The sequence below is a fragment of the Scardinius erythrophthalmus genome (assembly GCF_964197995.2).
Source record: "Scardinius erythrophthalmus genome assembly, chromosome: 24".
NCBI lineage: Eukaryota > Metazoa > Chordata > Actinopteri > Cypriniformes > Leuciscidae > Scardinius > Scardinius erythrophthalmus.
In genome coordinates, this window is record NC_138244.1 from 16,035,545 (window position 1) to 16,063,342 (window position 27,798).

General features: G+C 36.0%; 3 protein-coding genes across 8 annotated transcripts in view; 1 reads left to right on the forward strand and 2 right to left on the reverse strand.

Moving 5' to 3' along the window:
- Positions 1–27,798, forward strand: part of tafa5b (TAFA chemokine like family member 5b) — a 110,229-nt gene that overhangs the window by 28,222 nt on the left and 54,209 nt on the right. The window lies entirely within an intron of this gene.
- api5 (apoptosis inhibitor 5) lies at positions 2,625–12,011 on the reverse strand. 2 transcript variants are annotated; one of them, XM_081356434.1, is made up of 14 exons: positions 11,707–12,011; positions 9,940–10,101; positions 9,764–9,857; positions 9,570–9,635; positions 9,282–9,433; positions 8,560–8,787; positions 8,049–8,153; positions 7,773–7,862; positions 7,485–7,663; positions 5,706–5,799; positions 4,061–4,117; positions 3,881–3,972; positions 3,649–3,791; positions 2,625–3,555 (listed from the first exon to the last, which is right to left on the reverse strand). In XM_081356434.1, exons 1-14 carry the CDS (start codon positions 11,776–11,778, stop codon positions 3,476–3,478), a joined length of 1,614 nt encoding a protein of 537 aa, XP_081212560.1. In that variant the 5' UTR covers positions 11,779–12,011; the 3' UTR covers positions 2,625–3,475. The 2 variants fall into 2 exon arrangements, with proteins under 2 accessions (XP_081212560.1, XP_081212561.1); XM_081356435.1 differs by having other exon boundaries at positions 8,581–8,787; positions 11,707–12,002.
- prr5l (proline rich 5 like) lies at positions 13,870–27,034 on the reverse strand. 4 transcript variants are annotated; one of them, XM_081355561.1, is made up of 10 exons: positions 26,806–27,034; positions 26,308–26,344; positions 24,718–24,865; positions 22,032–22,112; positions 20,848–20,896; positions 20,100–20,157; positions 19,888–19,979; positions 19,657–19,791; positions 17,150–17,270; positions 13,870–15,100 (listed from the first exon to the last, which is right to left on the reverse strand). In XM_081355561.1, the coding sequence occupies exons 3-10, from the start codon at positions 24,834–24,836 to the stop codon at positions 14,745–14,747; spliced, it is 1,011 nt and encodes a 336-aa protein (XP_081211687.1). In that variant the 5' UTR covers positions 24,837–24,865; positions 26,308–26,344; positions 26,806–27,034; the 3' UTR covers positions 13,870–14,744. The 4 variants fall into 4 exon arrangements, with proteins under 4 accessions (XP_081211687.1, XP_081211688.1, XP_081211689.1 ...); XM_081355562.1 differs by lacking the exon at positions 26,308–26,344 and having other exon boundaries at positions 26,806–27,029; XM_081355563.1 differs by lacking the exons at positions 26,308–26,344; positions 26,806–27,034 and having other exon boundaries at positions 24,718–25,868.

A 27,798-nucleotide genomic window follows, 5' to 3' on the forward strand; every position in this document is an offset into this window, starting at 1 on the left:
TTGTTTCGGAAACCCTATATGGTTTTGATTCGCTAAAAATAACTGCAACTGCTTTCAAGCTGATGCTTTAAAAGGATTGGTTCATAAGAGTCATTTTCTTTGGGAATCTGACTGCAACAGCAACGCCATTTACATTTGATTCACTAAAAACAACCGGTTTATATGAGTCATTCAATTGGAAATCCGTCTAGGCCTACTCTTATCGCGCTGTATGTTACATTGAGTGGCGGTGTTGTGGTAAATAGCAGTGCAGGAAATACTTTACGATGCTGCGTCCGAAATCGCATACTGTAGCCTACTACATTTGACCTTCGGGACCACTAAAAAAGTAGTATAAGTGTGTGTATGTAATGTGTAAGTACTACATCCGCCATGCTGTCATTATCATGTGACCTACCAGCGTCAGTTACGTCGCTTCACTGCCATTCACAAATCATCTCCCATGGCCTCATGGGATAGTAAAGGCTGCATAGGCTACTTCCCTACTAAATAGAAGGCTATCGGATTTCCGATGAAAATTAGCACTTTTGAGCTAACTCGGGCACATTTACATTGTTTTAATGTTGATTACACTGTCCCCGTTCAAATAAAGGCGAAAAATAGTAGCCTATGTGACAAAAGAAGTATGTTCGAATTCACAGTAGTCTACTCATGAAAGAATAGACAAAAAGTAACCGAACGACCTTCTTCTTCCAGTGAGATTCTGAAGTGTGCAAACAATGGCCACTTTAATATCCCATGAGGCCACAGGAGAAGATTTATGAATGACAGTGAAGCAACACAACTGACGCTGGTAGGTCACATGACAATGACATCATGGCGAATATAGTTTACATTCATCCTACACAAATTCATACTATATAACATACTTCTTTAGCGGGGTGAAGTAATTACTTTTTCAAAATGCTAAACCTATTCAAGAGAGTATGCGATTTCGGACGCAGCCAAAGTGTCCATCATATTCTCACAAATCTTGTCTTAAGTAGGTCATTCGGGTACTTTTCGCCTATTGTTTATGAATTCGGACATATTACTAGGCTCACATACTGTTTTTCGCCTACTATATAGTATAGAAGTAGGGATATTCGGACGCAGCGCGAGTATGTAACCTAGTACGCTGTTTGCGGTTACCGGAAATAACGTCACGAAATTCAGTTGGTTTAGTTCCAGAATTTTCTTAAATAATTTTTTAAAACACAGCATCAGTGAGCCTTGTGAAACCTCAGGTGACCTGTTCGTTAGGACATATGGTGTATTAAAGTGGCACATTTAAAGCAAATAACGTTGATTAGTCGACTTGTTGTGGTGGTTTTCCACTCCATCCTATACAGCCACTGCTGCCCCACCTGTTCACTGCAGTATCATGAACATTTTGTTTGATATCGTACGCTTGTGGTGCCAGCCTATATGCCCACCTCATGATTGGTCCATCGATTTATCACGTCTTACAAAAATAGCCGATCACTACCAGACGCCTAATGTTGCACGGCGTGCTAGATTTTAATCGTTCCGGCCTTGTTGGCAAAGCACGTCTTTAACACGATCAGAATCATAAAGAGGTTTCTTATTCAGTCACTTTATCTCTTGCAGTGAGCGTGTGAGATGGCGCGTGAGGAGCTGAAGAGCTACAGTGAGTGATTTGGGAAATACCTAGTCACGAGCGCGCCACGCTGTGTTTGAGTGGTCTGATAGCGCCACCTGGCGGTCAAGGGCTGAACTGTTGGAGTTTGGCGGACACAACTCGACACATTTAACCCTATAAATCCAGTTTTGCTTGCTATACATTTCACACGACGCGGTTATGTCAACAGACATAATTTAATCATCATGTTGAACTAATTTTCACGTTTAGGTAGCTATTTTATATTAAAATAAAGTTGGCTTTTTTTGTAATAAGGCTTTCTATGTACATGTTAATGATATTGTTTATCCTCGAACTCTACACATACCACTATATTTAACCATCCCACAAACCTTTGCATTTTTAGATTTCACGCATTACTTTTCACTGACATAAGAGTTTAATTGTATCTCGTGAGATGCATATATGAATCCTATGCATATTGGAGTTAACAACAATAATTGCACAACACTAAAATGATCTTAAACGGTTTAAACTGCCTTTCTAATATCTTAAATCGACGTTTTGAATGTAATGTTTTTTTTTTCTGTTCTAACATGTGAACGTAGATGGCCATCTAGTGGTGTGATTCTTCCAGACGAACTACAATTATGACCTGTGGTTAAATTGTTTAATATTCCTTAAATTTGATGATTGCTAAGATGAAAAAACATGAAATATGGAGATTGCAGCACATACACCAGTCTGTATTACACACATTAAACTCTGTAAGCCTACATATGCTGTAGCTCAAACAAAAGAGTGCAAAACAAAGATCATGCGTTCAATTTCCAAGGAAAGCCAGGATTGAGAAAATACACCTTCATGTAATCCAAGTCCCTTTAGAGTGATCTGCCAAATGCATAATTGTAAGTAAGGCATTTGGGAGCAGTTTATCTTTTAAGCACATGAAAGTTGGTAGAGAATATGTGATGGCAAGAATAATGGCACATTCGGATGAAATATTTCCCCCAATATTCACAAATGAACCTACGAGAATCTGTTGAAAAATGCAAAAAGATTTTTAATGTGGGTGAAAAAACTTGTTTGAAATGAAACCGAACAACTGCAGTACATAATTGTCTAATCTGCTTAAATCAAAAACATTGAAATATCTTCTACAATCTAAGCATGCACAATTTTTGAAATTGAAAGTGAACTCAAATCTACGCAAGCAATATTTGAAACGGTTTGATTGCTTCAATTATTTTTGTAATTAATTGAACAGACAAGGCATTCCTACTCTAAAAGGACAAGTTCCACAAAATATTTTACTTCTCTCTTGGGGAGGGGGGATGGATATCTATATTTTAACTCAATATAATTAAGTTAACAAACAAACATCAGGTCACATGAGGCGTCATACAAACTTAAATATTTATGTCCTGAAAAAAAAAGATAGCATAAGATTTGACCCACACAAGTTTGATAAAATTCAGAAGGATATTATTTTTTACGTCTTACAAATTTGTGATTTTTGAACCAACAAAAGCTCGGAAAAATTAAAAAGTTAAAAAAAGATACAAAGGATGCATGTCACCATACAAAAACACTTAAAAATCAAATACACCTTGGCAGTCTTTTGCTCCACAAAGATGATCCAGAAAGAAAAACAATCCACACATTTGTAACCAAAGGGATAACCACTGAAAAGAGGCTGTGTAAGGATTTTCAAAAACACACCCAAGAATACACCAAAAAAATAAAAATAAACCAATGTGGAGAGGAACAGAATGGATGGAGGTCTGTGAGACGCAGGAAGGACGAGCGGGGAGAAACAGTGTCAACACAGCCAGAGATATTGTTGTGCTGTGGTAATGCAGTTGCATGGGTATAGAAACATATGCAGTCCTCTTAATAAATCCGGCCTCGGCTTCTGTTCCCTCTTCCTCCGAAGCCCCGGCCTCTGCCGCCCCTGAAGCCTCCTCGTTGTTCTGAGGGCACAGATGACATCAGAGATCAGTTACACACACACACACACACACACACACACAGTACTACTGCATAGGATTTGATTAGACACTCACCATATGTGAAGTTCCCAATGCTGGCACTGTATTTCCCGCTGGGCGGATTGTATATTTGCCGGGCGTCCCTCCTGGGCAAAGTTGTGGGAAGCTTCTTTGTTGTCGCTGTTGTCCCCATGTCTTCTCCAGAGTGCCTTTTCTGGCTGTAGGATATACAGAGATCATGGCAAAAACTTTAATAAGCAGATTAACATGGCGGTGTCTGGATGGCAAAGTTGATCCGTGGACGTACCCAATTACCGCTGCCGCCCCCTCGGTCTTCTGCACTGGTTTCCAGGACAGAGTGACTGTGCTTTTATAGGACGGAGGGTTATGAAACAGATCCTAGTGAAGATAAGAACACAAATAAGATCTTATGTTCAAAATTCTATATGAAAACTGCAAAGAAACTATAAGAATAATTCAATGTTACCTTGATTAAAACATTTATGTTGTTGGTGATCTTCAAAGCCACAACTTTGATTTTATTCTGTGAAGGAAAAAAAAAAAAAGAAGCGATTGAGAGTTATCATTTAGAGCTGCACGATTCTGGATCAATTGAGAATCATGATTTTTTTTCTTTTCTTTTTTTCAAACAGAGATCCCAATTCTCCCACGATTCTGAACAGACAACCAAACAAAACATGTGATTTACTAGAGATTCTGACAAAATGTTAATTGCTGCAGTCTATTTCAAATATTTAATTAATCTGAATGATTCAATGACAAACAAAGACCAGTCAATTGTGGCCACCAGGTGGCGTAACAATGTAATTGCTGAAATTGTTATAGACCTTTATCACAGCGGAATTGATTACTGAAAGTGCTCGAAGCAGTGTATCAATTCTTCCGGTTATGTATATTTTCCTAGTTGACCTAGTTGAATAAACGCCTCTTAAAATGAGCATTTTCGCTCATTTCAAAATCCAGACAGATATTCTGATGATTACTGTGTACAGGATTTTCCAAACTCAAACTCAACTCTTTACTATAAATAAAACCTGGTTATATTCAACGATGGTAACCACAAATCAACCATGGTTTTGCTAACCATAGTTTAACCATGGCTTTAGTAAAACTGTAATACAAATGGTAATCAATCCGCAAAAAACAAACACACACATGGTTACTAAATTTTTCTATAAAACCATGATTCATTTTCGTAAGGGTGTTTATCAGTCAAATTCATTTAAAAATATAAATTCAACAGGTATGAAATATGATCACTTAATGAGAAGACCAGCACTGGACTGCGCCAGGTTAGTTTGGAAATAAATGTATTTATTATTCAGAATGCACAATATATTTATAGGAGGAACATTTCAGCCGGTTGAAGATTTAACGTAAACATCCTTAGTTTCGAAATGCTTAATTCTACTACACACGAACATACTCCTAAGAGCGAATAGCCTTCATCCCAACCATGCTTTCCTCAATTCTTTTTGTGTGGGGAAATCGTGAAAACTGACGTAAGGGTGTCTTCGTTTAGAATTAGACCGTAACAGCAGCGAGAGGATTCAGGCATTAGTTGTGATTGCGTTGTGATAGTACCGGAAGAAGCGATACACTGCTTCGCTTACGGGAAATAGGAATTGTGATAAAGGTCTATTTGAAAGCGCCTTATTTTCAAATTCAAACTCTATTTTGATCGCTACTGTAGACATCAGCGTTAAACTATAAACTTTAATTCCAGTATTTCTGTGATATTTGTAACAAAAATAATGAAACTATGTGGTTGAAAACACTAAATTTGTTTCATACCTATACATGACAACTGCTCTCTCTGGTCAGCGGCAGTGTGAATACAGATTTGAATGTTCAGGTGTGGTTTTGTCAAAGGTTTAATAGACACATGCAAATGATCCTTTGGGAATGAGACCGCTGCTTTTAAATGGTTAATCGTGCAGCTCTATTGTCATGTGACTTCTTTCACTATATTTTCCCAGTTTTTTTTTTTAAACAACTTGGATTTGCCAAGTAGAATTTAATTTCTGCAGTGGTTTTATAAATCCTATGAAGCTTTAAATTATTTCTATTACTTTTACAGACCAAATATCACAGGAAAAAGTGTGATATACCTCCTCTGTCTTCAGTGCATCTCCAGTCTTGCCTTGCAAAGCAACACGCAGTTGTCGAATATATACTTGCAGTCCCCGTGCAAAGTACTGTAACCTGTGAAATAATAATAATAATAAATAATTGAAAGCACTGTTGACCTGCCCTTCACAAAGCGTGCATATAATCAGGGGTGCACATGCGTGGTAAAAATAAACAAAGCGTACAAGAAAACGTGGAGGGAAGCCCTTTTGAGTACCAACATTTTTGGGGACAGGGACACGTTTACTTACTGGAGTAGGATTTTTATCCATCTCTGGTAAGATAACAATCATGATGATAAATATGTTTATTAATTACTAGGGGTGCAATGGCTTTTATTAATTAATTAACTGCTCAGTTTAACTATCATAGAGAGAAAGTTTATAATTTTGATGTATTTTGTCTTGCCAAATTACACAAATGATTTTAAACGCAGAGAAAGAGGGGAAAATCAGGACTAGCGCACGCAGAGAGAGAGAGAGGCGCGAAACAGACAGACACATACACACAAAATTATGTCAAAATACCCGTCTCGGCAAGTATTCTCTCGGTTATGTCATAAGTGAACAGTTGAGAAAGACACAGGATGTGTCAGTATATGCATGCGGTCTTAAAGTGACAGCAGCCTAATATTCCTGCTGTTGTCTGTGCCATTAATGTTAATAAAATAAAAACATGATCATCATGATCTACCATGTTGGAGAGAAAAGAACATAGTGAGGAGAGCAGTCAGGAGAAAAGCTTGCAGGATAAGTGTGCCGTGTAAAGTGTGAGTATCAAGCAGCGTCTCCAGGTGCTCCCTTGAGAACTAGACCAAAAAGGTTATGTGCCCCCCTGTATATAATTTAGTTGTTTAATAAAAAATAATAGCCAAATAATGTAAAAGTTTGGGGTCAGTAACTTTTTTTAAATATATTTTTTAAATTAGTCTCAATTTATATAAAAAAAAAAAAAAAAAGTAATACTGTGAAATGTTACAATTTAAAAACGATTTTCTATTTGTATACATTTTAAAATGTAATTTATTCCTGTGATGGAAACATCATTAGTCCAGTCTTCAGTGTCACGATCCTTCAGAAATCATTCTAAAATGCTTATTTGCTGCTCAAGAAACATTTATTATTATAAAAAATATAAAAAAAACAACAACACCCTGACACCAACACCCTGATGAAGGCCAGTGGGCCGATACACGTTGGTGTTTTAATGCTTTAGCCCTTTTAAATAATAAAGGCTTTTTAACTTTTGCATCCTACTGAGTGCCTGGACCTGGATTTTTTTCCAAATTCTTTTTTATGAACATTTAACCCTTCCATGAGCACCAGAGGATACAAGGGATACCAGCAGCGCTCCAGTTCCCTTTTGTCTAACATTTATTATTGAAAACAGTAGTGCTGATTAATATGTTTGTAGAAACTGTGATCAATTTTTTCTCAGAAATCGTTGATGACAGGAAAGTTCAAAAGAACAGCATTTATTTAAAATAGAAATGTTTTTGCTGTCAATTTTGATCAATTTAATGTGTCCTCTCTGAACAGAAGTATTCATTTCTTTGTGTGGTATTGTGTACACATTTAAAAAAAAGCCTTGTCTTTGCTGTGGCATCGAAATTGGTTTTGAGAATCATGAAACTTAGTATTAGTACTAATGATTTCTTCATATTGTAACAATTCTAGTAATGATGCAAATGTTTCAAGATTTTAAATGTTTTCAGTAGCAACACATCCGTTGTCTTTCTGCTGAATAATGTGAGATCTGACCTGATCTTGAAGTCCTTCAGCTTCTCTGCACTGATTTTGTCGATGAGGAAGTCGGGTAGCTTTTTGCCCAGTTGGTGGAAGCTAAAGAGCAGACACTCCACGTAGCTGAATTGTAGTTTGGGCTCTTCATTCGCAGCGTTCTCTCCATTCTCCTCCTCTGGTGGCAGGGGCATGAACTCCTGACGGCATCAGGGGACAAAAACACAGAATAAGAGGACGTTTGATGACAAAGAGGTTGAAACTTTCAAAATTCCTGTGTGAGTTCAGGAGTTTAATGTGTGCCTTTACCAGGAGCTTCTCAAAAAGCATATTGAGGTTGACCTCCAGTTTGTCCATGTCCCCACAATACGGACTCATCTCTGCTAACAACTTTAGTACCTGCGAAGCAAAAAGATTTTCTTTTCAAGCATTCTATGAATATTTGTACATTTATAAAAAGAAAAGCGTATAATTTTCCCCCCATGTAAAATCGCTTTCATATCCAAGCTTAATATACAGAGATTATATGTAGGGTTCAGACAATTTTTGACCAATGATCCTTGATTTCCATCATGTGATACACACCTCAAGCTGGATGTCCAGTTCGGCTACAGGGCTGGTGAGCAGACTGAGGTTGGGCAGAACAAATTCACAGAAGTATGTCACAAAGCGAGTAGAATGCACATTTTTCTGCAGGAGACAAGGACAAAAGACAAAAAAAAAAAAAAGTCAATAATTGTGATTTGCACCATTATTAGTAAAATATATTTGTGGAAGACATGACCAAAAAGAACACATAAAAAAAAAGAATGGCAAACATTAACAATAAACTATAAAACAAAAACATTAATACAAAAAAATAGTTGTGTGAAACTGTTTATATAAATAAAATTGAGGCTGCACCAATTTTTTTCAAGTTTTGCATTTTTAACAGAAAATGCCCCTCATTAGTTTCAGATGCTGAACAATGTGTTCAGACTTCTGAGCTTTTGCCGGAAACTGACAAAAATTCAATAGCTGATTATTGGAAAAACAAAACTATATTGATTGATCACATCCACCACGGTGTGATGCATGAGATATTTGAAGTGCTGACCGTTGCTGTGGTTTCACTCACAGAAAAGAGTGGCAAGGCCTGGCGTGTGCACTGTAAGAGCCGGTCGACGCTGTCGGCATCTGCGGGGTTAAGCGCCTGCTCCAGGAAGGCCTGCTCCACCACCAGCTCCACCAGCTGCTGCCGCCCGCTCACGGTCTGCATGCTCTTCAGCCCGGACAGGATACGCATCAGAAGCACAAACTCCTCCCCCGTCACGTCCTCTAGCACCTTACGATGAGAGAGAGAGAGACGGGTCAAGTGTGAGGGCGATCCAAAGGCCAAAATAAACTTTGTTCATCACATCAAAACTCATGTGGTGCAACCAATTTGACCTTTCAATGACAAGGCAAGGTTAGTTCAGGTTGTAAAATGTCATGTGGCGTGACTCTCCATTGAAACATACACTATTATTTATTTCAAATAAATAGATAATAATAAAAAAAATGTTTATTGAGCACCAAATCATTGTATTGACATGATTTCTGAAGGATCATGTGACACTGAAGAGTAATGATGCTGAAAATTCAGCTTTGCATCACAGGAATAAATTACATTTTACAATATATCCAAATAGAAAAGAAACTTTGACATATTTCACAATTACTGTATTTTCGATCAAATAAACGCAGCCTTGGACAGCAGAAGAGACGACTTTTTAAAAAGTTAAAAACTTTTGAGTAATGTATGTGCGGGAAATAAAAATATGAATTGAGCGCAGGTACCTTTTTTGTCTCTATGAAGATGTAATCCTCAACCTCCTTTGTCATCGTGTCATCTGGCATCATTTTCAATTTAGTAGAGAGAAACTTAATCGCTCTCTCTCGAACAATATCTTCTCCCTGCAGGATCTGACTGAACAAGCCTCCCAGAGTTCCTTTAAAGAAAGACACCAGGGTAAAAGAGGAAAACAACTTCACCTTCAACACAAGACTCTTTAACCCATGACTGACATTACAAAAATAATCACTATTTTATATGTAGAATTAACAGAGCATAACGGAAATGGATACCTTTCGCGTCAATTTTGAATATGGAGATCAAAGCTGTGTTAACTTGATTGAATTCAGCAGAATCATCTAGAAGAGATGACAAGAAATGTCTAGGATCAAACAGCATGTCATTCAGATGCAATAGTTTATGCAGGAATGATAGTCCTTTATCTAAAAAGCATGTTGTTAGTAAGTGTGAGATCTCTGTAGGCTACCTGTCTGCAACAGCTGTGTGAGGATGTCTGCGACTCTGGGTAAATTCTCTCCTGATGCGAAACGGGGGAGCTCTTTGATAGCCTGCCTTCGGATCTGTAATAAGAAAAGAATCACCAGCAATGTAGAGATGCGTTTTCCGATATCACCAACACCCACAACATGCAAATGCACTCACGGATACATCCTCGTCCTCACACAGATCGAGCTGTGCATTGATGGCTGCGTCGGCCAGCTCTGGAAAACTGCTGAAAAATTTAGGAATGAACTGTGCGGCCAGTCGCTTCTCCTTTGCACCTCCTTTCACGCCGTCCAGAATGACCTGATAAGCATCTTTGTGCTGAAAAACAATACATAAAAATAAGTGACATTTAATAATATTGATTTGAAATATTAATGATATCGGTAACACTTAACAATGAGGTGTTAACATTAGTTAATGCATAAACAGCGAGCAATATATTTTTACCTCTTTTATTAAAGGATCCTAAAAATGTGTATAATGGAGGATTTTCCCAAATTTTAGAAAAGAACCGCCCTCTCCACTTTTTGAAAAAATGCACATGCGCAACACTCTACCTGCTCCCGAGAGGGAACGCCTATTAAACGTGTGCACAAAAGAGCATGCACGAGCTAATCATAGCTTACATTAACTTTAACTAGCAGTGATTTTAAATGGATTTCTCCAAATAGCATGCCAAACTTTCCCTGTCAAGTAGAAACTTCGCGACTGAGGCATCAGTGGGAAGCCCAACCTGTGTTTTGAGCGCACGCCATCGTGTGAAAAGTGTGCACGAGCACGTACGACGGCCTTACGTAAACATTCACCAGAATGATTGACACTTAGGAGGACCAATAGTCTTGATGATCCACCCGGAAAAAGAAAATCCTCCGCTATACCTTTAAGATTAATAAATGCAGAAGTTTTGTACATTGTTAGTTGATGTTAACTAATGTAGTTAACTAATGTTAACAAATCAAATGTTATTGTAAATAGTTACCATGATAATTAAAAATACTAGCAATGTTTTTTTTTTAATGTATTTTAAGTTTAATAGGCATACATATTTTAATACATGAAGCATTGAGTTACGGTATGATTAATAATACACAACCTGTCAATAATTACGTTTTTAATGTTTACTTTCTTATAATGATATTTTAAATAGAGTCGATTTAAAATATTTATTTTATTAGAAATTATTCTGAAATGTAATATATTGCTGTGATGGCAATTATATTTAGCTGTGATGAACAATTATTATTAACTGAGCACCAATTATAATCGATTCAGCTTTGCCATCGTATGAATAAATTACTTTTTAAATCTATTAAAATAGAAAATTGTTATTTTAATTTGTATTAACAACATTTAACATTATTATAATATATATTTTTTTTACGGTAATTTCAATCAAATAAATGCAGCCTGAGTGAGCAAGGACCCAATACAATTATTTATTGTAGAATATATAAATACATAACATACATTCCTTACGAAAATTAACTATGGTTTTATAGCAAAATAAGATTTGCATTATGCAAATTCCATCATCCTTCTTCTTGAAAGCCTGTTAATTATTCATCAGTATTACAGTGCGCAGAACAGCGGGAACCCGAATTCACAAACACGCTACGCTAACAGCGTAGCAATAGCCTTCCTTAAACGCGATGGCTTTCTCTTAACAAACCTCAAAGAAACCAAAGTATTTCATCAGTTGCATACATAATAAAAACTTATTAAAATAAGTAACACACGTATATGACCATGTTAGCTTATTTACTCACAAACACACAACTATAGCAAGCTATTATGGCTGATGGTGAGCCAGTAGTCCGAGGAGGCCTCGCAGACACACCAGTCTTTAATATTTTGCAAAAATCCCACCCAAAAAGAACATTGTTGCTATTGAGCGACAGCACAGATATACGAGGCTTTGTTTACCGTGCTGAGATCCTCTTTTGCGTCGGCGAGGATGCCGTAGTTACGGTAGAGATCCTCCACTGTCGCCGCCATCAGCGTGTCCGACTTCACCGCGGGGGTTTCAATGAATTTCGGCAGTTCTGCTGCTCCTCCTGTGATATTATCGCTGTGTCCGCTCGAGATGTGCTCAAACGCGTCACGCTATGAAAGCACAGGTGTGATGTGGGCCGTGGGTGTGCTGTTATTTTCACAGTAAACGTTGCTGTAGCGTGCGGTTCGCCAGCTTGGGTTTGTTGCTCTGTGCGTGCGGCGGCGGGATGAACGTCACTTCCGCGCTTATGGGACGTGATTGAGAGCGTCATTGTTTGAGAGCGCCATCTGCTGGATTGGGTGTTGGATGGCACAGCCATAGTGTTTTTTCCCTCTCCATATTATGGAAGTCATGTCAATGTCAATGGGGAACATCAAATGTTTGGTTACCCATATTCTTCAAAATATCTTCTTTTGTATTCAGCAGAAGTTTGGAACAACTTGAGTGTGAGTAAATGATCACAGAATTTTCATTTTTGGGTGAACTATCCCTTTAACATTCATATTATTGTCTCTAGCCCCATTGTGCTCATTCTCTATGTGAAAAAAATAGTGCTAAATTTGATCATGTTAGTATTGTCATGTGAGCTATAGGCTATAGTGTGAGTTTCTCTGCCATTCACAACTCCTTTCCCATTGTCTATGGATAGTAAAGTGGGTTACGCTTTACTTCACAATACAGATCTGTGTATTCAGACACAGGCTGGGAGTCTGAGGCAAATTCTTGGCTTTTTTTTTAAGTAATCCATAAAGTTTAAAGAAAATTAATATTATTATTGACAAAAAATGTATCCAAAAATAATGTTGAGTCAAAATTTCATAGGAAATGAATACAGATCAATTTGATGCATTCTTTTTTCCCCTCATCTTACAATGTCATTTTCAAGAAATAAGATTTTCAAGAAATAAAGAATTTTTCTTGGAATAAGTAAATAACATGATCCTTCAAAATATATATGATGATTTATTAATCAATTAACTAACAAATAACTATCATTTTAACACATCCTTGCTGAATAAAAGTATTAAAGATATAGCGGAGGATCTTTCCGAATTTTAGATAAGACCCGCCCTCTCCACTTTTTGAAAAGTTTGATTGATTCACCAGAATGATTGACAATCAGGAGGACCAATAGTATAGGTGATCCACCCGGAAGTAAAAAATCCTCCGCTATACCTTTAACTTCTTTCAAAAAAAGAATGAAAAAAATTGCTGACCCTAAACTTTTGAACAGTATATTGTTTTATATTTTACATAAATGCTCTTCTTTTTAACTTTTTATTCATCAATGATTCCTGCAAAAAGTATAACAGCTATAAAAAATATATTAAAGCATATTAAATCATCATATCAGAATGATTTCCGAAGGATCATGTGACACTGAAGACTGGAGTAATGATGCTGAAAATTCAGCTTTTTATCACAGAAATAAATATATAATTCAAATAGAAAACCATTATTTTGAATTGTAATAATATTTCACAATATTACTATTTTTTCTGTATTGCTAATCAAAGAAATGGACATCGAATAAAACATTAAGTAAAATTTACTTAATTTTTCTTTGGCAAGTAAATTTCACATATGGAATTAAGTAAACTCTACTCAACTAAGTTAAGTAATATTAACAAAGAAAATAAGTCATTTTAACTTGGCCATTAAGAGTAATATCTATTTAGTTGAAGTTTCCTTTGCAATATATTTCACTCAAACAATATAACACTGAATTAAACTGCACACTTTTAGAGTATATCACTTAGAAACCCACAATAGATATTGTGTGAGATACCATATCTACATATCAGAAACAACACAGCTCCTGAACACCTCAATACTTGTTACACAATACACAATGATGGTAACATTTGATGGAATTTGATGGACTTGATTGAATTGAGTACTGATATAAAAAAACTAAGTACATTTTTTTAATTCTTATTTTTTTCTGTATTACCCCCCCCCCCCCCAAAAAAAAAGAACAGTAAGAAACAGAAACTAATTTATATTTAATGACTGTGAGCTGCAATCCAGTAAAATTGCCAGAAGATGGCATCAGAGATCAGTAAATGTTTCTCTTTTTTCTTCTTACATCCAGTAAAATCATGCCCAGCTCAATGTTCATATCTTCTTAATAGGAAAACCGGACTTAACTAATAACCTCAAATAAGATTACACTGAACTTCCTTCCAGTGACAGTCACAAGAGGAACTTCCTCAGTGAATCTTGCACCTTCTCACAAACCTGACACATCCGCAATACTTCCGTCTAAATTATATAGATCCACAACAAAAACATACCAACCGTTCTTACCTTCCCTAAGGTCAAATGTTCTTGATCCAAAAAGCTCTTTGGCAGGGCTCACGTGCTGAAACACAAAGGCTTTCTGAGGCTAACAACGTTTGAAAACAGCACCTAAAGCTCCTTACACCAGCTAATCTGCTAAAGGAACTCTGAAGCCGCAAAGAAACGTTCACTGAACAAACAAACACCAAAATGAATTCAAAATCACATTTATTACTACAAAATATATACAACGTTATTTTACATCCACACTCGAATGCATTTGTTATTAAATTACCATAATATTAAAATTCCATAAAACTAGAACTATAACAAAAAAATCTCCATAAAAAGTCTGAAATGCCAGTTTTTCTTCATATCAGCATGTCTGGTTTCCATGAGCCCACCAGGGCATATTTTCACACGTCTTTACCACCTCCACGGCGGGAAAAAAAGTGTGACTCTCTGTGCGCTTTACAAGAAAGGGCAGAACCGTTGACTTCTTCAATCCACCTCCACGCAAAAGGCTAAACTGACAGGCCAAACAGTGTTTAGCACACAAACCACTGCATATTTCCACAGCGGTAGACTTCATATTGTGTTAAACGAACAGGTTCTAACTTGTCTCAGTTATCATAACTTTAGAAGACTGCAGTGGGCGTTTTGTGTGAGAGACAGAGACAGCTTTCTAACTAGTTAAGCCACACTTCATCTCTGCAGTGCTTTGCCCTCGAAGGATTTCCACGCCACCTGGCCGGGAGTCAAAAAAGGCCGGTTCGCTGTAGAAACTCTTAGGTGTCTTTTTGCTCTTTGTCGTCCTGACCTTGACTTTTTCTGAACACATCCTGTTTTTCATGGACAGGAGCTGGATGTCCGAATGCACATTGGCGACGGTGTGGCGTCGGCCGCCGCCGGTCCTTTCCAAGTAGGCTTCGCCTTCGTGTTCGATTAGAGGTGCCAGGAAAGACTCGTGGGCAAAGTGTGTCACCATGATCTCAGGTTGAGCGAGGTGTGGGGTGTTAACCAAGCCTTCCAGGCGATCCTCTGTGGGGGAAACCGTGATGACAGTGGTTAGATTCAACATGCAGAAATTAGACTAGGGTCAAATAAACCTAGTTTTACTAATGTATTTTCTGTTTTTGTTGGTGTTTATATGGGTTTAATAAAAGTTTATATTTAATGACTTTTTATATTTAATGATACATGGTGTCGTCATGTCAGGATTATGCTCTGTTCAGTGTTTGTTCCTAAGTTTGCCCTAGTTTCCCCAGTGTGTTTGATGAATGATCCTGTTCACCTGTTGCCTATTTAATGATCTCATTAGCTCTTTTGTTTGCTCTGTTTATAAGACCTGTTTCCTCCCTTCCTTGTCCTGCCTCGTTGATGTTAGTGGATGTTTAGTCTGTTCCCTGAGTCTCTCCTGTCTGTCCTGTGAGTTTTTGGATTAAACATGACTTGTGTTGTACTCTCCTGCGTCGTGCAGGAGAATATAATATACACTACCATTATCAATAAAATAAAAATTTTCCTTACACATTGATTACATGTGAAAGTAGACATCTTAATGATTTTTAGATATATTTTTAAAGACATTTTATTCCAATAACATGAATTATTAGTTCATAAATATATGATATAAATAAATATGCTTTGTCATAAAAAGGTCAAATTATCTTACATTTTTTAGTCTTCTTGATCTTAAAACTCAACACTTTTTTTCTGCTGGTTACACCATATGACTTTATTCTGCTGGGCAAACTTTTTTAAATTATTATAATATTAATAAATAGTGAAGCAGTTTTGTTAAAATATTTTCCTCTAAGCAACAATACTTTTTTCTTCATTGTTATATTAGGACAGTTAAACCTATGGAAGCTTGTTTTCCGCCACAGAATAAAACATTTTAAAAGATAATTGCGACTTTTTATCTCACAATTGCGAGTTTACATCTTGCAATTCTGACTTTATTTCTCAGAATTGCCAGATATAAAGTCAGAATTGTGTGAAATAAAGTCACAATTGCGTGTTATAAAGTCAGAATTCAGACTTTTTTTTCTCACAATTGTGACTTTATATAACACAATTCTGACTTTATAACACACAATTGCGAGATATCTCGCAATTTTGACATCTTTTCTCCCAATTGTGAGATATAAGTCCAATTCTAAGGAAAAAATATTTTTTTCCTTTTTTTTTTACCTCAAAATAGTTTATATCTCACAATTCTGACTTTATAACACGCAATTGCGACTTTATTTCTCAGAATTGCGACTTTATATCTCGCAATTGCAACTTTATTTCTCAGAATTGCGACTTTATATCTCGCAATTGCGACTTTATATCTCGCAATTGTGACTTTATATCTCGCAATTGCGACTTTATTTCTCAGAATTGCGACTTTATATCTCGCAATTGCGACTTTATTTCTCAGAATTGCGACTTTATTTCTCACAATTCTGACTTCATATCTTGCAATTGTGAGAAAAAAAGTCACAATTCTGACTTGATATCTCGCAATTGTGAGAAAAAAAGTCAGAATTGTGAGATAAAAAGTCACTATTATTATTATTTATTTATTATTCAGTGGCAGAAACAAGCTTCCATATACCACCTTGACATATTTTCCCATAAAAAATCTTAATGAATTTTAATTCCATTTAATTTTTTAATATTAGGTAACTACATTAGTTAACATGAACTAACTTCTACAACATTTATTAATCTTAGTTAATGTTAATTTTAACATTAACTAATACATTTTTAAGATTAAATGTTGTATCTGTTAGCAATAAAGCACAGTGAACATTTTTATTAATATTAACAATAGTTAATACATGCTGTAAGAATATATTGCTCATTGTTAGTTCTGTAAGTTAATGTATTAACTAATGTTATCAAATAAGACCTTATTGTTAAGTGTTTCTTCAAAAACGACATTAAAAATTAAAAAACGTGCTCATCATAGCAATAGTGTGTATTCAGTTCGTTGTATATATTAATTGTATTTTTAATGCATTAGATTCAGACAAAAAAAGTGCATCATGTCATTGACCCACAATGCAAAAGAAGATAAAGCATAAAATGAATGATCACCTGAAGAGGAATCGCTAGGGCTCGTATAGAGGTAGTTACTCAGGTAAGGAGATACAACCATGTCCACCAGTCTCTCCAGTCGGAAATACTCTTGTGTAGGTCCGTTAGGCTCGTGAATGCCCTGAACATAATGAAAATATGAATCCAACATAAAGACTGCTGGTAGATGAATAGTTAAATATCTGGGTTCAATCCCAAGACAGCTGACGAGTGGGAGTAATTCAGGAACAGAGGATGCATCACCATTATACCCTTAAGCATGACACTGTATCCCTGTGGCACTCAGCATTGATCAGGAACAAAGCTGACAAATTTCTTTTGTATAGAGGAGCCTGATTTTAAGAATGAATGCTGGGTCAAGGTGCTTGGTATATGGTTTGAGATTACACCTGCACAAAGCAGATATGAATATGTTCCCACACGGCCACTCAGGGAATATTCTCACAATGTTCAGTATTCATCATCATATCTCTGCTTCTTATTCTCACCTGTGTGTTAACAAATGTTTGCATAACGTTTATGGACATAAACAGTGGTTGATTTTTATTAAAATGGATTTCAACTTTTTGTCATATAAAGCAGTGTTATTGTAGTATTTATATTTATTTAAATAGTATATCAGTTAATACATATTTTATATAATTGTATGACTTTAATATAACTTTTTTAGTTGAATTTTATATATTTTTTAGTGCTGGGAAAACAATAATCGCGATTAATCGCATCCAAAATAAAAGTTTGTGTTTGCATAATATATTTAAGATTTTTATTTATTTATATATAAATTATTTATATTTATATATAATATAAATTATGTATAAATGTATATACAGTATATACATGCAAATATTTCTTAAATAAATACATGCATATGTGTGAATTTATATATACAAAATAATTATACACAGTACACACACATAAATTATGCAAACACAAACTTTTATTTTGGATGCGATTAATCGCGATTAATTTTTTCCCAGCACTAATATTTTTTAATTAAATATTACCCATTTAGAGGTCACTATAAACTGTTGTTTGGAATAGAATTGTGTGAAAATTTTTAAAAATATTCTTCTTTTTTTCTATGTAAAAATAAATAAATAGCAGTGTGAAATGGGGGAGAGTAAATCTACTATGGTATTTTTATATTTCCAGTTGTAGTTGAAGTTTTAGACATTTTTAATGTTTTTTATTTTTATTTAAATATTTCTATTTAGCTTTAATTTATTTTTAACTCGGTTTTACTAAGTTTAATACTTCAACTGGAATTATTTATAATTATTACATTATTATTAGTTTGCCAAGGCAACATTTCAGTTATAGTTTTCATTTTTAATAATTGAAAGTTAGTTAGAAATAATTCATAAAATTATTTATAATACTTTTAGCTAATAACAATCCTGATATAAAGGTCACATCAGATGCCTTAATCATTACTTTTGCTACTTTTGTTATATATAAATTACCTTGCCTGTAAATAAAAAAATATGAAAATAATCATAAAAATATAATAACTTTTTTTTAGAATGATGATCTAAACAGAGTATAATAAACAAACAATTTCAATATTTACTGTGTGAACATTATTCATATCTATTTTTTACACAAATTATAACTGTCTCTCACTTGTGACTTCATCTCAACAACTTTTTTCTGACAAATATTTTTTTTTCCAAATGTTACTGTACAACAGTGTCAGTAAAGAGCATAAGATTATATATGAGAGGAATGATGCATGAAAAAAATGTGTCCCAGAAAAAGAAAAGTCTACTTAAAAATGTTCAAAATGTAATTTCCATCACAAAATTTGAGATATGGTGGAAATGTTCATGATGCTTCAAAAAACTTGGACATTATTAAAGTGTAACTTCGCCGATTTTCAACCCACTTTGCATTGTAATATCAGTAAAAATATATGTAAATGAACAATGTTTAACTTGTCTGTGCAACACAAGTTTTGACAGCTTAAGGACTTTCATGAAAACGGAAATCTGTTTGGCATAAAACACTGTGTTCGTGGTCATCCAGTTTGCAAATGTTGACTACAAACAGAGGTTTATCAGTTTTTCCATCGTAGTGTTCCCTCCGTATATACAACTCTTTAGCAGCCGCGCTGGATCCTTCTCTGGAAACCGAACGTAACTCACTCCTGCTAAACGTTTACTCTTTGAATTTTTACACCAGGGAACAATACACGTCGACGCCATTTTAACTAAAATTTAGCTAAGAAGCATTTCCTACTAAAGCATTTGACTCTGGTAAGAGTATCTATAGCAGTCTGCTGGGAGCATCATTGGACGGCAATGTTCCCAGTGCATTATGGGTGTTGAAGTTTTCCTACCCATTTGGCAAAAGGAAAGACAAGTCTTTTTTCTCTGTTTTCTCTAGTCATTTAGCACCCATTTCAAAATGAATCTCGCCAGACAGATTTAATTGAAAGCCCATTTTGCCAGCGGTGAAATACTCCTTTAAGTGTACAAATGAAATAAGCTATAGTGAGACCTCACCTGCAGGATCAGCAGCATCTGTGTGATTGGAGGAGGGTACGAGGAGCCCTGAAACATGTTCTCAAGAGGAAGCTTCAGCAGAACCATGTTCCTGAAGCCTAGCAGAGCCATTTGCCTCACAGTCAACTCCTGACCCTACACGCACACAGCCAAAAAAACACCAGTCACCATAGAGTCGGTAACTTGACACTGACCTACTACTTCCAATGGTAGGTGAGATCATTTTAATACCTGCACGGGGTAGAAAATAGCTTGAAGAGTTGGCAGGATCTCTGTGAAAAACCTCACCCACATCTCAGACAGCGCTTGGAGCCGATTTTCATCTGGCCATGAGAAAGGAGAGAAGAACGCAGGGAGTGATTGAATTACACACATCTGTCTAAAACCTTATTAAAGCGCACGCTGGCCATGAAATGAGTAAGAAAATCTGGTTCGGCACTCACCATTATGAAGCTGAATCTTCTCCAAAATATCCGTCAGACCCTTATTCAAGAGTTGATCCTGGATAATGTGAGTGATGCAAGTATTTTAAAGCAACATTCTGGATTGATTACGAGTTAAGCTCAATTGACAGCATTTGTGGTATAATGTTGATTAGCACAAAAATTATTTTTTTTCTTATAGTGAGGCACTTAGAAAGGAAGTGAACAATTTGTAAGCATTAGAATACTCATATCAATAGGATAGCCATAAGAAATAAACAATTTTACACGATTTTAGTCTAAAAAATTGCTTACTAACAGCCGTAAACCCTAAAACAACTGTAAAAATGGTGGATGACACTTTACAATAAAGCTTTATTTGTCAACATTAGTAAACTACATTAATTAACAGGACTATGACCAATGAACAATACTTATAATTAATATAATTATTCGTAGTTAATGTTTATTTCAACATTTAATAGTATATTTAATAATATAAGTTGTCTCTGTTAAAATTAGGTAATGCACTGTGAACTTGGATGAACAATTTTATTAATTAATATTAAGAATAGTTAATAAATGCTGTAAAAAATATATTCACAAACACACACATTTATGCTTTAAAATGCTACAAAAATTGGCCCGCTCACTTTCATTGTAAGTGCCTCACCATAACTTTTTTGTGTTACAACTTAAATTGTAACAATTTTTACAGTAACTTTTGAAATTCACTTCATAATGTCTTTAAGACTGAATAACATTTTACCTGAAAGTACTCTGCGATGAATGATCCCAACTCGGTCCTCAAAAGCCACCTATTAAAAAGGTTTAATAGCTGAGACAAGCCCTTTTAAAGTACATTTTTACATTTTCTGAAGAAACTGTGAGAGATGCTACCTTGTACAAATCTCACCAGCACAAAGCTAGGGTGTTGTGGGTGGTTGCTAAATGTTGAGCGTTTCTATGTGGTTTCTAGTTTGTTCTGGGTCATTGCCTACTTACTCAATTCAAAAAGTCAGATCGTGACTTGATTAGAGATCAGAAACAGGGCTGCCAGTTCTCACACATTCAGTGTAAGACACCATTCTCACACTCTCAAGCCACACTTTTATATTGCGGATCAAGAAATAGACAACGAATGTATGAATATGATTTGAAATGAAACTAAGTCTCAGCTTTTTATAACTAAATTTAAACAATGTATACCGTTAGAGCCGGCACGTGAACCGATCAATCTTCCGCTTCACTACTAGTTACAGCATAAAATAAACATGAATGAACATCTGAAGGTGTTGTAAAATACAGTACAACTTACAGAAACATATCATCATGACTAATATAATCGTTCAGTGTTCCAACCGCGGAAAGAAGCCAATAAAACAACTTGTAACGTTACATTTACCTCAGAAAAATGAACTCTAGGCACTATATTACACATTCATTATACTTTTACCTTTATAACATTAAAAAGTTATTATTATAAAAAGTGCCTTATCCAATTGTATACAAATTTTATTTTTTTAATTAATGATTGTATATTAATTTTACCCTTAATAATCATGTAGCCTACCAACTGACAGGGTTACGTGTTAGTTTACAGCAGCTGAGAGAGAAACATTAATATGTACTTTACCACATTCAAATGAATCGAATTGAATCGAGACAGGAATCGAATTGCAAGCTTATGAATCAAAACCGATTCGAATCATTAAATTTGTGTCCCAGTACTAAAACCCAGCCCAGTACTAGTCATTGTACCATGTAAACATTGTAACGTGTTGTCAGTAAGCCTACTTAAATTCTGTTCAGTTATCAAATGTTTTGACAATCACAATACTTCTTGCGAAAAACAAAAAAGAAAACACCCCCTCCGCCCTCCTGACCTCAAATGTTGTCAGCCCTGAAAGTGAAATGAGTTCATGGCTGGTTTTCTCTGTATTGATGTCTTACCGTATGCTTTCATTCAGGGTGTAAAGCTCATTGGTCTGCAGCCCGCCACCTTGGAAGACTTTAATTACAGCCGTTTGAACACTGCAAAACAGAAACGACTTAGGAAATAATTCAAATAGGCCTGGCCGCTGATTTGCAAGCTAAGCAAATTCCATGCAAAACATGCCTTAAAAAGATGTCGGAATCAAGCAATGTCATCTGTGTCAGGGAAATTGTCTCTGTTGTTCATAGCCTATCTATGGTCAGCATTTTTTGTCTGCTTGCCAGCAAACTTTCACTGCCAACCGACCACATTTGACTAACATCCTGCTCTACACTTCCTGAGAGAGGGGCAGCAGAGGTCTCGTTTCCATTAGGAAGTGGTAAAGGCAAATGCTGCTGTCTGCTTCCTTCTCCAATGCCTTAAAAACTTAAGTCTTTAAAGGGTTTTTCCCAAAGACTAAATATGGCAAGCTAAGTGTGAAGTCATAAGTCACAAACCAAGGTTCCAGTTTTGAGTCAGCGGTACTGTAAACATCGCCCGTTTTAATGCAAAGTGCGTAGCTTCCTGAAAACTAATTTTAAAGCTAATGATTTTTTTTTAATCAATTTAAAGGGACAGTTCATCCAAAAATGAAAATTCTGTCATTATTTGGGTCAATGATTAAAAAAATATATATATATATTCATGCATTTCTACAATGACTTCTACAGTGACTTCTATATATGAGGATGTTTTTTTATTTCTGAATTTAAACTCATTTTGATATTTTTTTGGGGGGTGGATGGGGGAACTGTGGTCAGCTACGGTCCTGATATTATAATGATAAGAGAAAAGAGAAAAAATAAAATAAAATTGGAAATAAAACTTTTTAAAAGCATAATCTTTTATTATTATTTCTTAGAAAAAAATATTTTAACAAAATTGGTACAACTTTATAAATATTCGAAAGACTTTTGTCTGCCAAATCCAAGGCACATGCTAAAACTACAAAAAAATACAAATAAATACAGGACATGATGTCATTGAGAGGACTCCTGCAGACGTTTATTACTGTGTGTCAAGATCAGTGAGTCTTTTAAAATATCAGAGAGTAAGTAGCTAATTACCATAGTAGTTTTATGGGTAACACTTTAGTTTAGGGTCCAATTCTCACTATTAACTAGTTGCTTATTAGCATATTACTAGGATATTTGCTGTTTATTAGTACTTATAAAGCACATATTAATGCCTTATTCTGCATTATTATATGCTACATCCCTATTACACTGTAAAAAGTGAACAGTTGGATCAACTTAAAAAAATTACTTCAGTTGGTAACACCTAAAGAAATTACGTTTTCTCAACTTAAATGATAACATTTTTCACGATAAAACGTGATAATTTAAGTTGAGAAAACTTAATTTCTTTAGGTGTTACCAATTGAAGTAATTTTTTAAGTTGATCCAACTGTTCACTTTTTACAGTGTAATAAGCAGTAATTAGGAGGTTATTGAGGCAAAATTTTAGTTAATAGTTTGTTAATGGTGAGAATTGGACCCTAATCTAAATTGTGAACATTTTATAACAAGATAAGGTTAGTTTTTTACTTGATGTTTACACTACATGACATATTTAGAGTCAGTAGATATAAACTTTTCTTGAAAATGGTGTAAAGTTTTTCAAACCCATATGAAACCAAAATAAAAAACAATACATTTCTAAGAACTTGCCATGTTTTATGAAAAATAAGGTTAGTTCCGGTTGCAAAATGTCATGTGGTGCCACTCCCTAAAAACTAAATAATATCTTGAAATAGTAAAAAGAAACCTTTTTAACTTATTATACATATTATATTTAAAAACTTTTTGTAAAATAATAATTAAGATGAGTACATTCACATGTATTCAAGGCGTAAGGAAAATATGTCATTAGTTTTTACTTGACGGTGAAAGATTTTGTATTTTCAGTCATCAGATTCATTTACATTGTGACTGTGTATCAGATGTAATCCACTCTGTCTGTGTCTGCAAAGGTGTGTGCCAAATGGCCCATACAGATGAATGGCCCATTCAGATGTATGGCCCATAGAAACTGATTGGTGTGAATGAATAAAAAGAATCAGCATTGCACAGAGTGGATTAGCAAGTTAGATCGATCTCCTGTGGGAGGTCCTACCAGTTTTCCTTTGTTTGTAGCCCTTTTGTCTTCATGTATAAAGTTCAGTCACACAGACAGAACTTTGGGTAAAGATTGTTGAAGGGCGACATGCTAACATCGCTGCTGAAGGACTGCTACACTACAAACCTTCAATAAATTCTTCTGGTCAAGCTTACTTATTTTATGTATTGGAGAAATCGAATACATTGGCGAGCCACCCAAACCACTGCACGGCCAAATACTCCAAAATCTAACAACGATTACAATACATGACATTTTTAGAGTCATAAGATATAAACTTTTCTTGAAAATGGTATAAAAGTTTTTCAAAACATATATGGAACCAATATAAAAACAAAGAGTACATTTCTTGCCATGTGTGTTGTAAAGGTTGTAAAAGGTCATGTGGTGTGACTCCCCAAAATTACCAGATTTCTCAATGAACTTTCTTTGTAAAAAATCTCTGTTGTGTCTATTAAAACGCAATAAAAATATCCTCAAATCTCATGGCAATTGATGAAACAATGCCTTTTCTCTTTTTCGTCCTTCGGAAAGAGAACCACCCACCTGTTCCAAGCACTGGCGTTGGACAGCTGCAATGCTGGCGAGCTGGCATGAAAGCGGGCAAGGTCTGACAGCACAGGCGAGCTCATGAAACGGGGTCTGGGCTTTCGGTATGACCCCATGCTTCAGGTGTGATGAGGACAGGCACGTGCTAGAACAAATGCGAGATACAGAAAGTCACGTTAGAGGCAAAACGTCCCACAAGGTACACCAAAAGCATGACGCAAAAAAAAAACCACACACACAAAACCACCGCATAGTGCAGTTGTTTACACGGTTCATCTGCGGTGACTCATTTATATCGATGCCTGTGTCATAGTGAAAGCCACACAGAACATCTACCATACAAACAAGCACGCTTCCTTTGATGAGAAGCCTGACATGAGACTTCCTGGTGAACTTATGGCTGCAGTGGTATCTGATAATCGCAAAAAAAGTCTAAAAATTCTGTAAGGATGCAGTTAACCAGATGCCTGTATCAGATGCTGACACGTTCAAACACCGCTCCTCTTGGTTTCCTATGCATGCATGCTTCCCAGAACTGTGACTCAAGCTGTCTATGCTCACGGACTCACCCTTGACGGCATCACAACTCGAACCCACACACATCTGATACCAGATAGCAACTGTAAACTTACATATTTATCCCAACTGCCTAATAATAGGTTCGGTCTGTTCCCACACTGACAAAATCAGTGCAGCAATGGCAACTGTGCCATGAGAAGGCAAACAATGGCTCCAATTATAGGCTGTCTTTGTAAAGCCTATGATGGGTTAAATTGGTACTTTATCCACCCAGCAAGATGGCAATGATGTCATATCAGATGGCACACCGAATCTGTTCTATCCTGCCGCTTGCTGCAAGAAAGTGAGCTCATTCACAGTCTAACATTATGAATGAAAATTTTATGCATCCATACTCCCCATCTGCTAATTATGAGGCCAAAAGCAAGCCATGCTGCAGACTCCCACTGCCGTTGATTCATTCTCTGCACTCGCATACATAATTCGCATGAATTGAGCTTATGAAGCGCATCTGGTCATAAATCACACTAACCAAGATATCACGCTCCTTAAGAATAATCTAATTCTTTTAGCTCTGGCTTATTAATTCATTCACCAAGTGCTTTGGTGAATTAGGGCTTGGATTGTCTGGTTTGATGGTTGACTGGTGAACTTGTAATAACAGACATGAGCAAGTACTCAGGGCAGTTAGGTAATGCAATTAAGGCTGCAGCATCTCAAAGCATGACCAGAAGAGAGTAAACAGCCTCATTTATCATCCGCGTCCAACTGCTGACCCGGCTTAAGTACATTAAGCGGACTCTCAAAGTCAGCCTCAACTTTTTGAAGGCCCATTTACACTGAGGAGGATAACTATAATGTTTAAATAATCATTCTAATTCTATGAAAGCAGCTGAAGTCCACATCACAACTATGACTAGTTTGGTTTTAATTTTGGTGAGCCCGAAAACTTTTAATGAAAGCATTGTTTGGGTTATGAAAAACATTCTTTCAAAGTTTTCCTTTCTCATTCATTTAAAGGAACAATTCACACACAAAAAAATTATAATTCTGTCATCATGTACTCACCCTTGAGAAGTTCCAAACCTGTATGGTTTTCTTTCTTCTGTGGAACAGAAAAGAAGATATTTTGAAGATTTTTAGTTGTTGTTGTTGTTGTTGTCCAAAACAAAATTGGACCCCTTTGACTTTCACTGTATGGACAATGAGACACTTTTCAAAATATCACATTTTCTGTTCCACAGAATATAAGTAAATTATATTAGTTTTGCGTGAACTATCATTTTAAGAAGAAAAAAAATGCTTTCTCCGAATTTGCCTATAAATGAATCGGCAAAAATGTTGTAGCGCAGTAGTTTTTGAGGCACAGCCAAAGAAGGAACCTATGTTGAGAAATCATCTACATCCCAAGAATCCCATAAAAAGTTAGCTTTACTCTGTAACACTTTCAAATAACATTCATTAATGACATTAACTAACATTATATTCATTAGTTACAACGTGAGAAATGCTGGCATTAAGTTCTGCACGTTTTGTTAATCTTCTCTGAGTAAATGTTGCACTTACCCGCTTGTTCTTCTCAGTCCTAACTGAGTGTTTAGTTTGGCCACATTGTAATTTCCGCGGCAGTTCTCACACATTTGATCTCTCTATACAACTTTGACGAACGAGCCCTAGCCTACTGTAAAAACCCATAGGCTACACATAAAAACAAAACTTCAACCCTCAAGAAGCCCGTTTGTCAACTTAGTATTCATCGTGTGAGTCAAGAATGAAAGATGCTCCGCTGTGAAGCGCCGCTCGTGGGCGGTCCATGGGAGGAGTTTTCTGTAACTGTTTCACACATGCAACAAGTGTGCTGTAGTGAGTCCGAGTCATTTCCAGAATCGGTTCTTTTGAACGGTTCTTATGGGGGCATTTTCGGACACAGCCCGGCTGCCCGCGGTTCTTTAGAACAGCTCGGTTCGAGTAATTCTTCTCCGTCAAAGTATTTAGCTATGTTCAAAATCGCCCCTATTCCCTCATTCACTATTCCCTACATTACTCCACTAATTTCGGCCACTTGAAGGAGTGAATGAAAACGAGTGAGTGAATTCGGACACTTAGTTCGTGCTCGCCGTTTAATAATCATTTGATAGTTAGCAAACTGGCAGCTTCAGTAGAATTAATTCAAAGATTTATCTTGAATTCTGTCGTGAAAATTAGCATGTATAAACCTTAATTAAACAATTTAATAATATATTAAAAGGAATTTATAACTGTATGATATTATGCTGTAGCCACATTGGACCAGCGGTTCGGAAAATGGATAGATTATTTAGCTGTGGGCGCCATCTTCTGCTCGGGAATTCATTCGGCACGACCCTCACAGTGCATTATGGGTATTCTAGCTGTTGAGCATACATCATAAATTCGTTATTGCAGTGCATTGTGGGATTGAATAAGTGCACTATCCGCTATGATTTCGGACAGCTAGGCTGTTCCCTCAAATAATGCCCTATTTAAGTGTTTGGGGCCGATTTCGGCCCGAGTAATTTCCGGGAGCGGTTCTTTTGAACA

What these genes read in the sequence shown, in the direction of transcription:
- api5 (XM_081356434.1), bottom strand. Translation starts at nt 11,778, where the DNA reads ATGGCGGCGACAGTGGAGGATCTCTACCGTAACTACGGCATCCTCGCC. An exon ending in AACTGGACATCCAGCTTGAG is followed by an intron (nt 7,863 to 8,048) that starts GTGTGTATCACA and finishes TTTGCTTCGCAG; the next exon opens with GTACTAAAGTTGTTAGCAGA. An exon ending in ACATAAATGTTTTAATCAAG is followed by an intron (nt 3,973 to 4,060) that starts GTAACATTGAAT and finishes TATCTTCACTAG; the next exon opens with GATCTGTTTCATAACCCTCC.
- prr5l (XM_081355561.1), bottom strand. Translation starts at nt 24,836, where the DNA reads ATGGGGTCATACCGAAAGCCCAGACCCCGTTTCATGAGCTCGCCTGTG. An exon ending in ACCCTGAATGAAAGCATACG is followed by an intron (nt 20,897 to 22,031) that starts GTAAGACATCAA and finishes CCTTTTTAATAG; the next exon opens with GTGGCTTTTGAGGACCGAGT. An exon ending in TCATCGCAGAGTACTTTCAG is followed by an intron (nt 20,158 to 20,847) that starts GTAAAATGTTAT and finishes CACATTATCCAG; the next exon opens with GATCAACTCTTGAATAAGGG.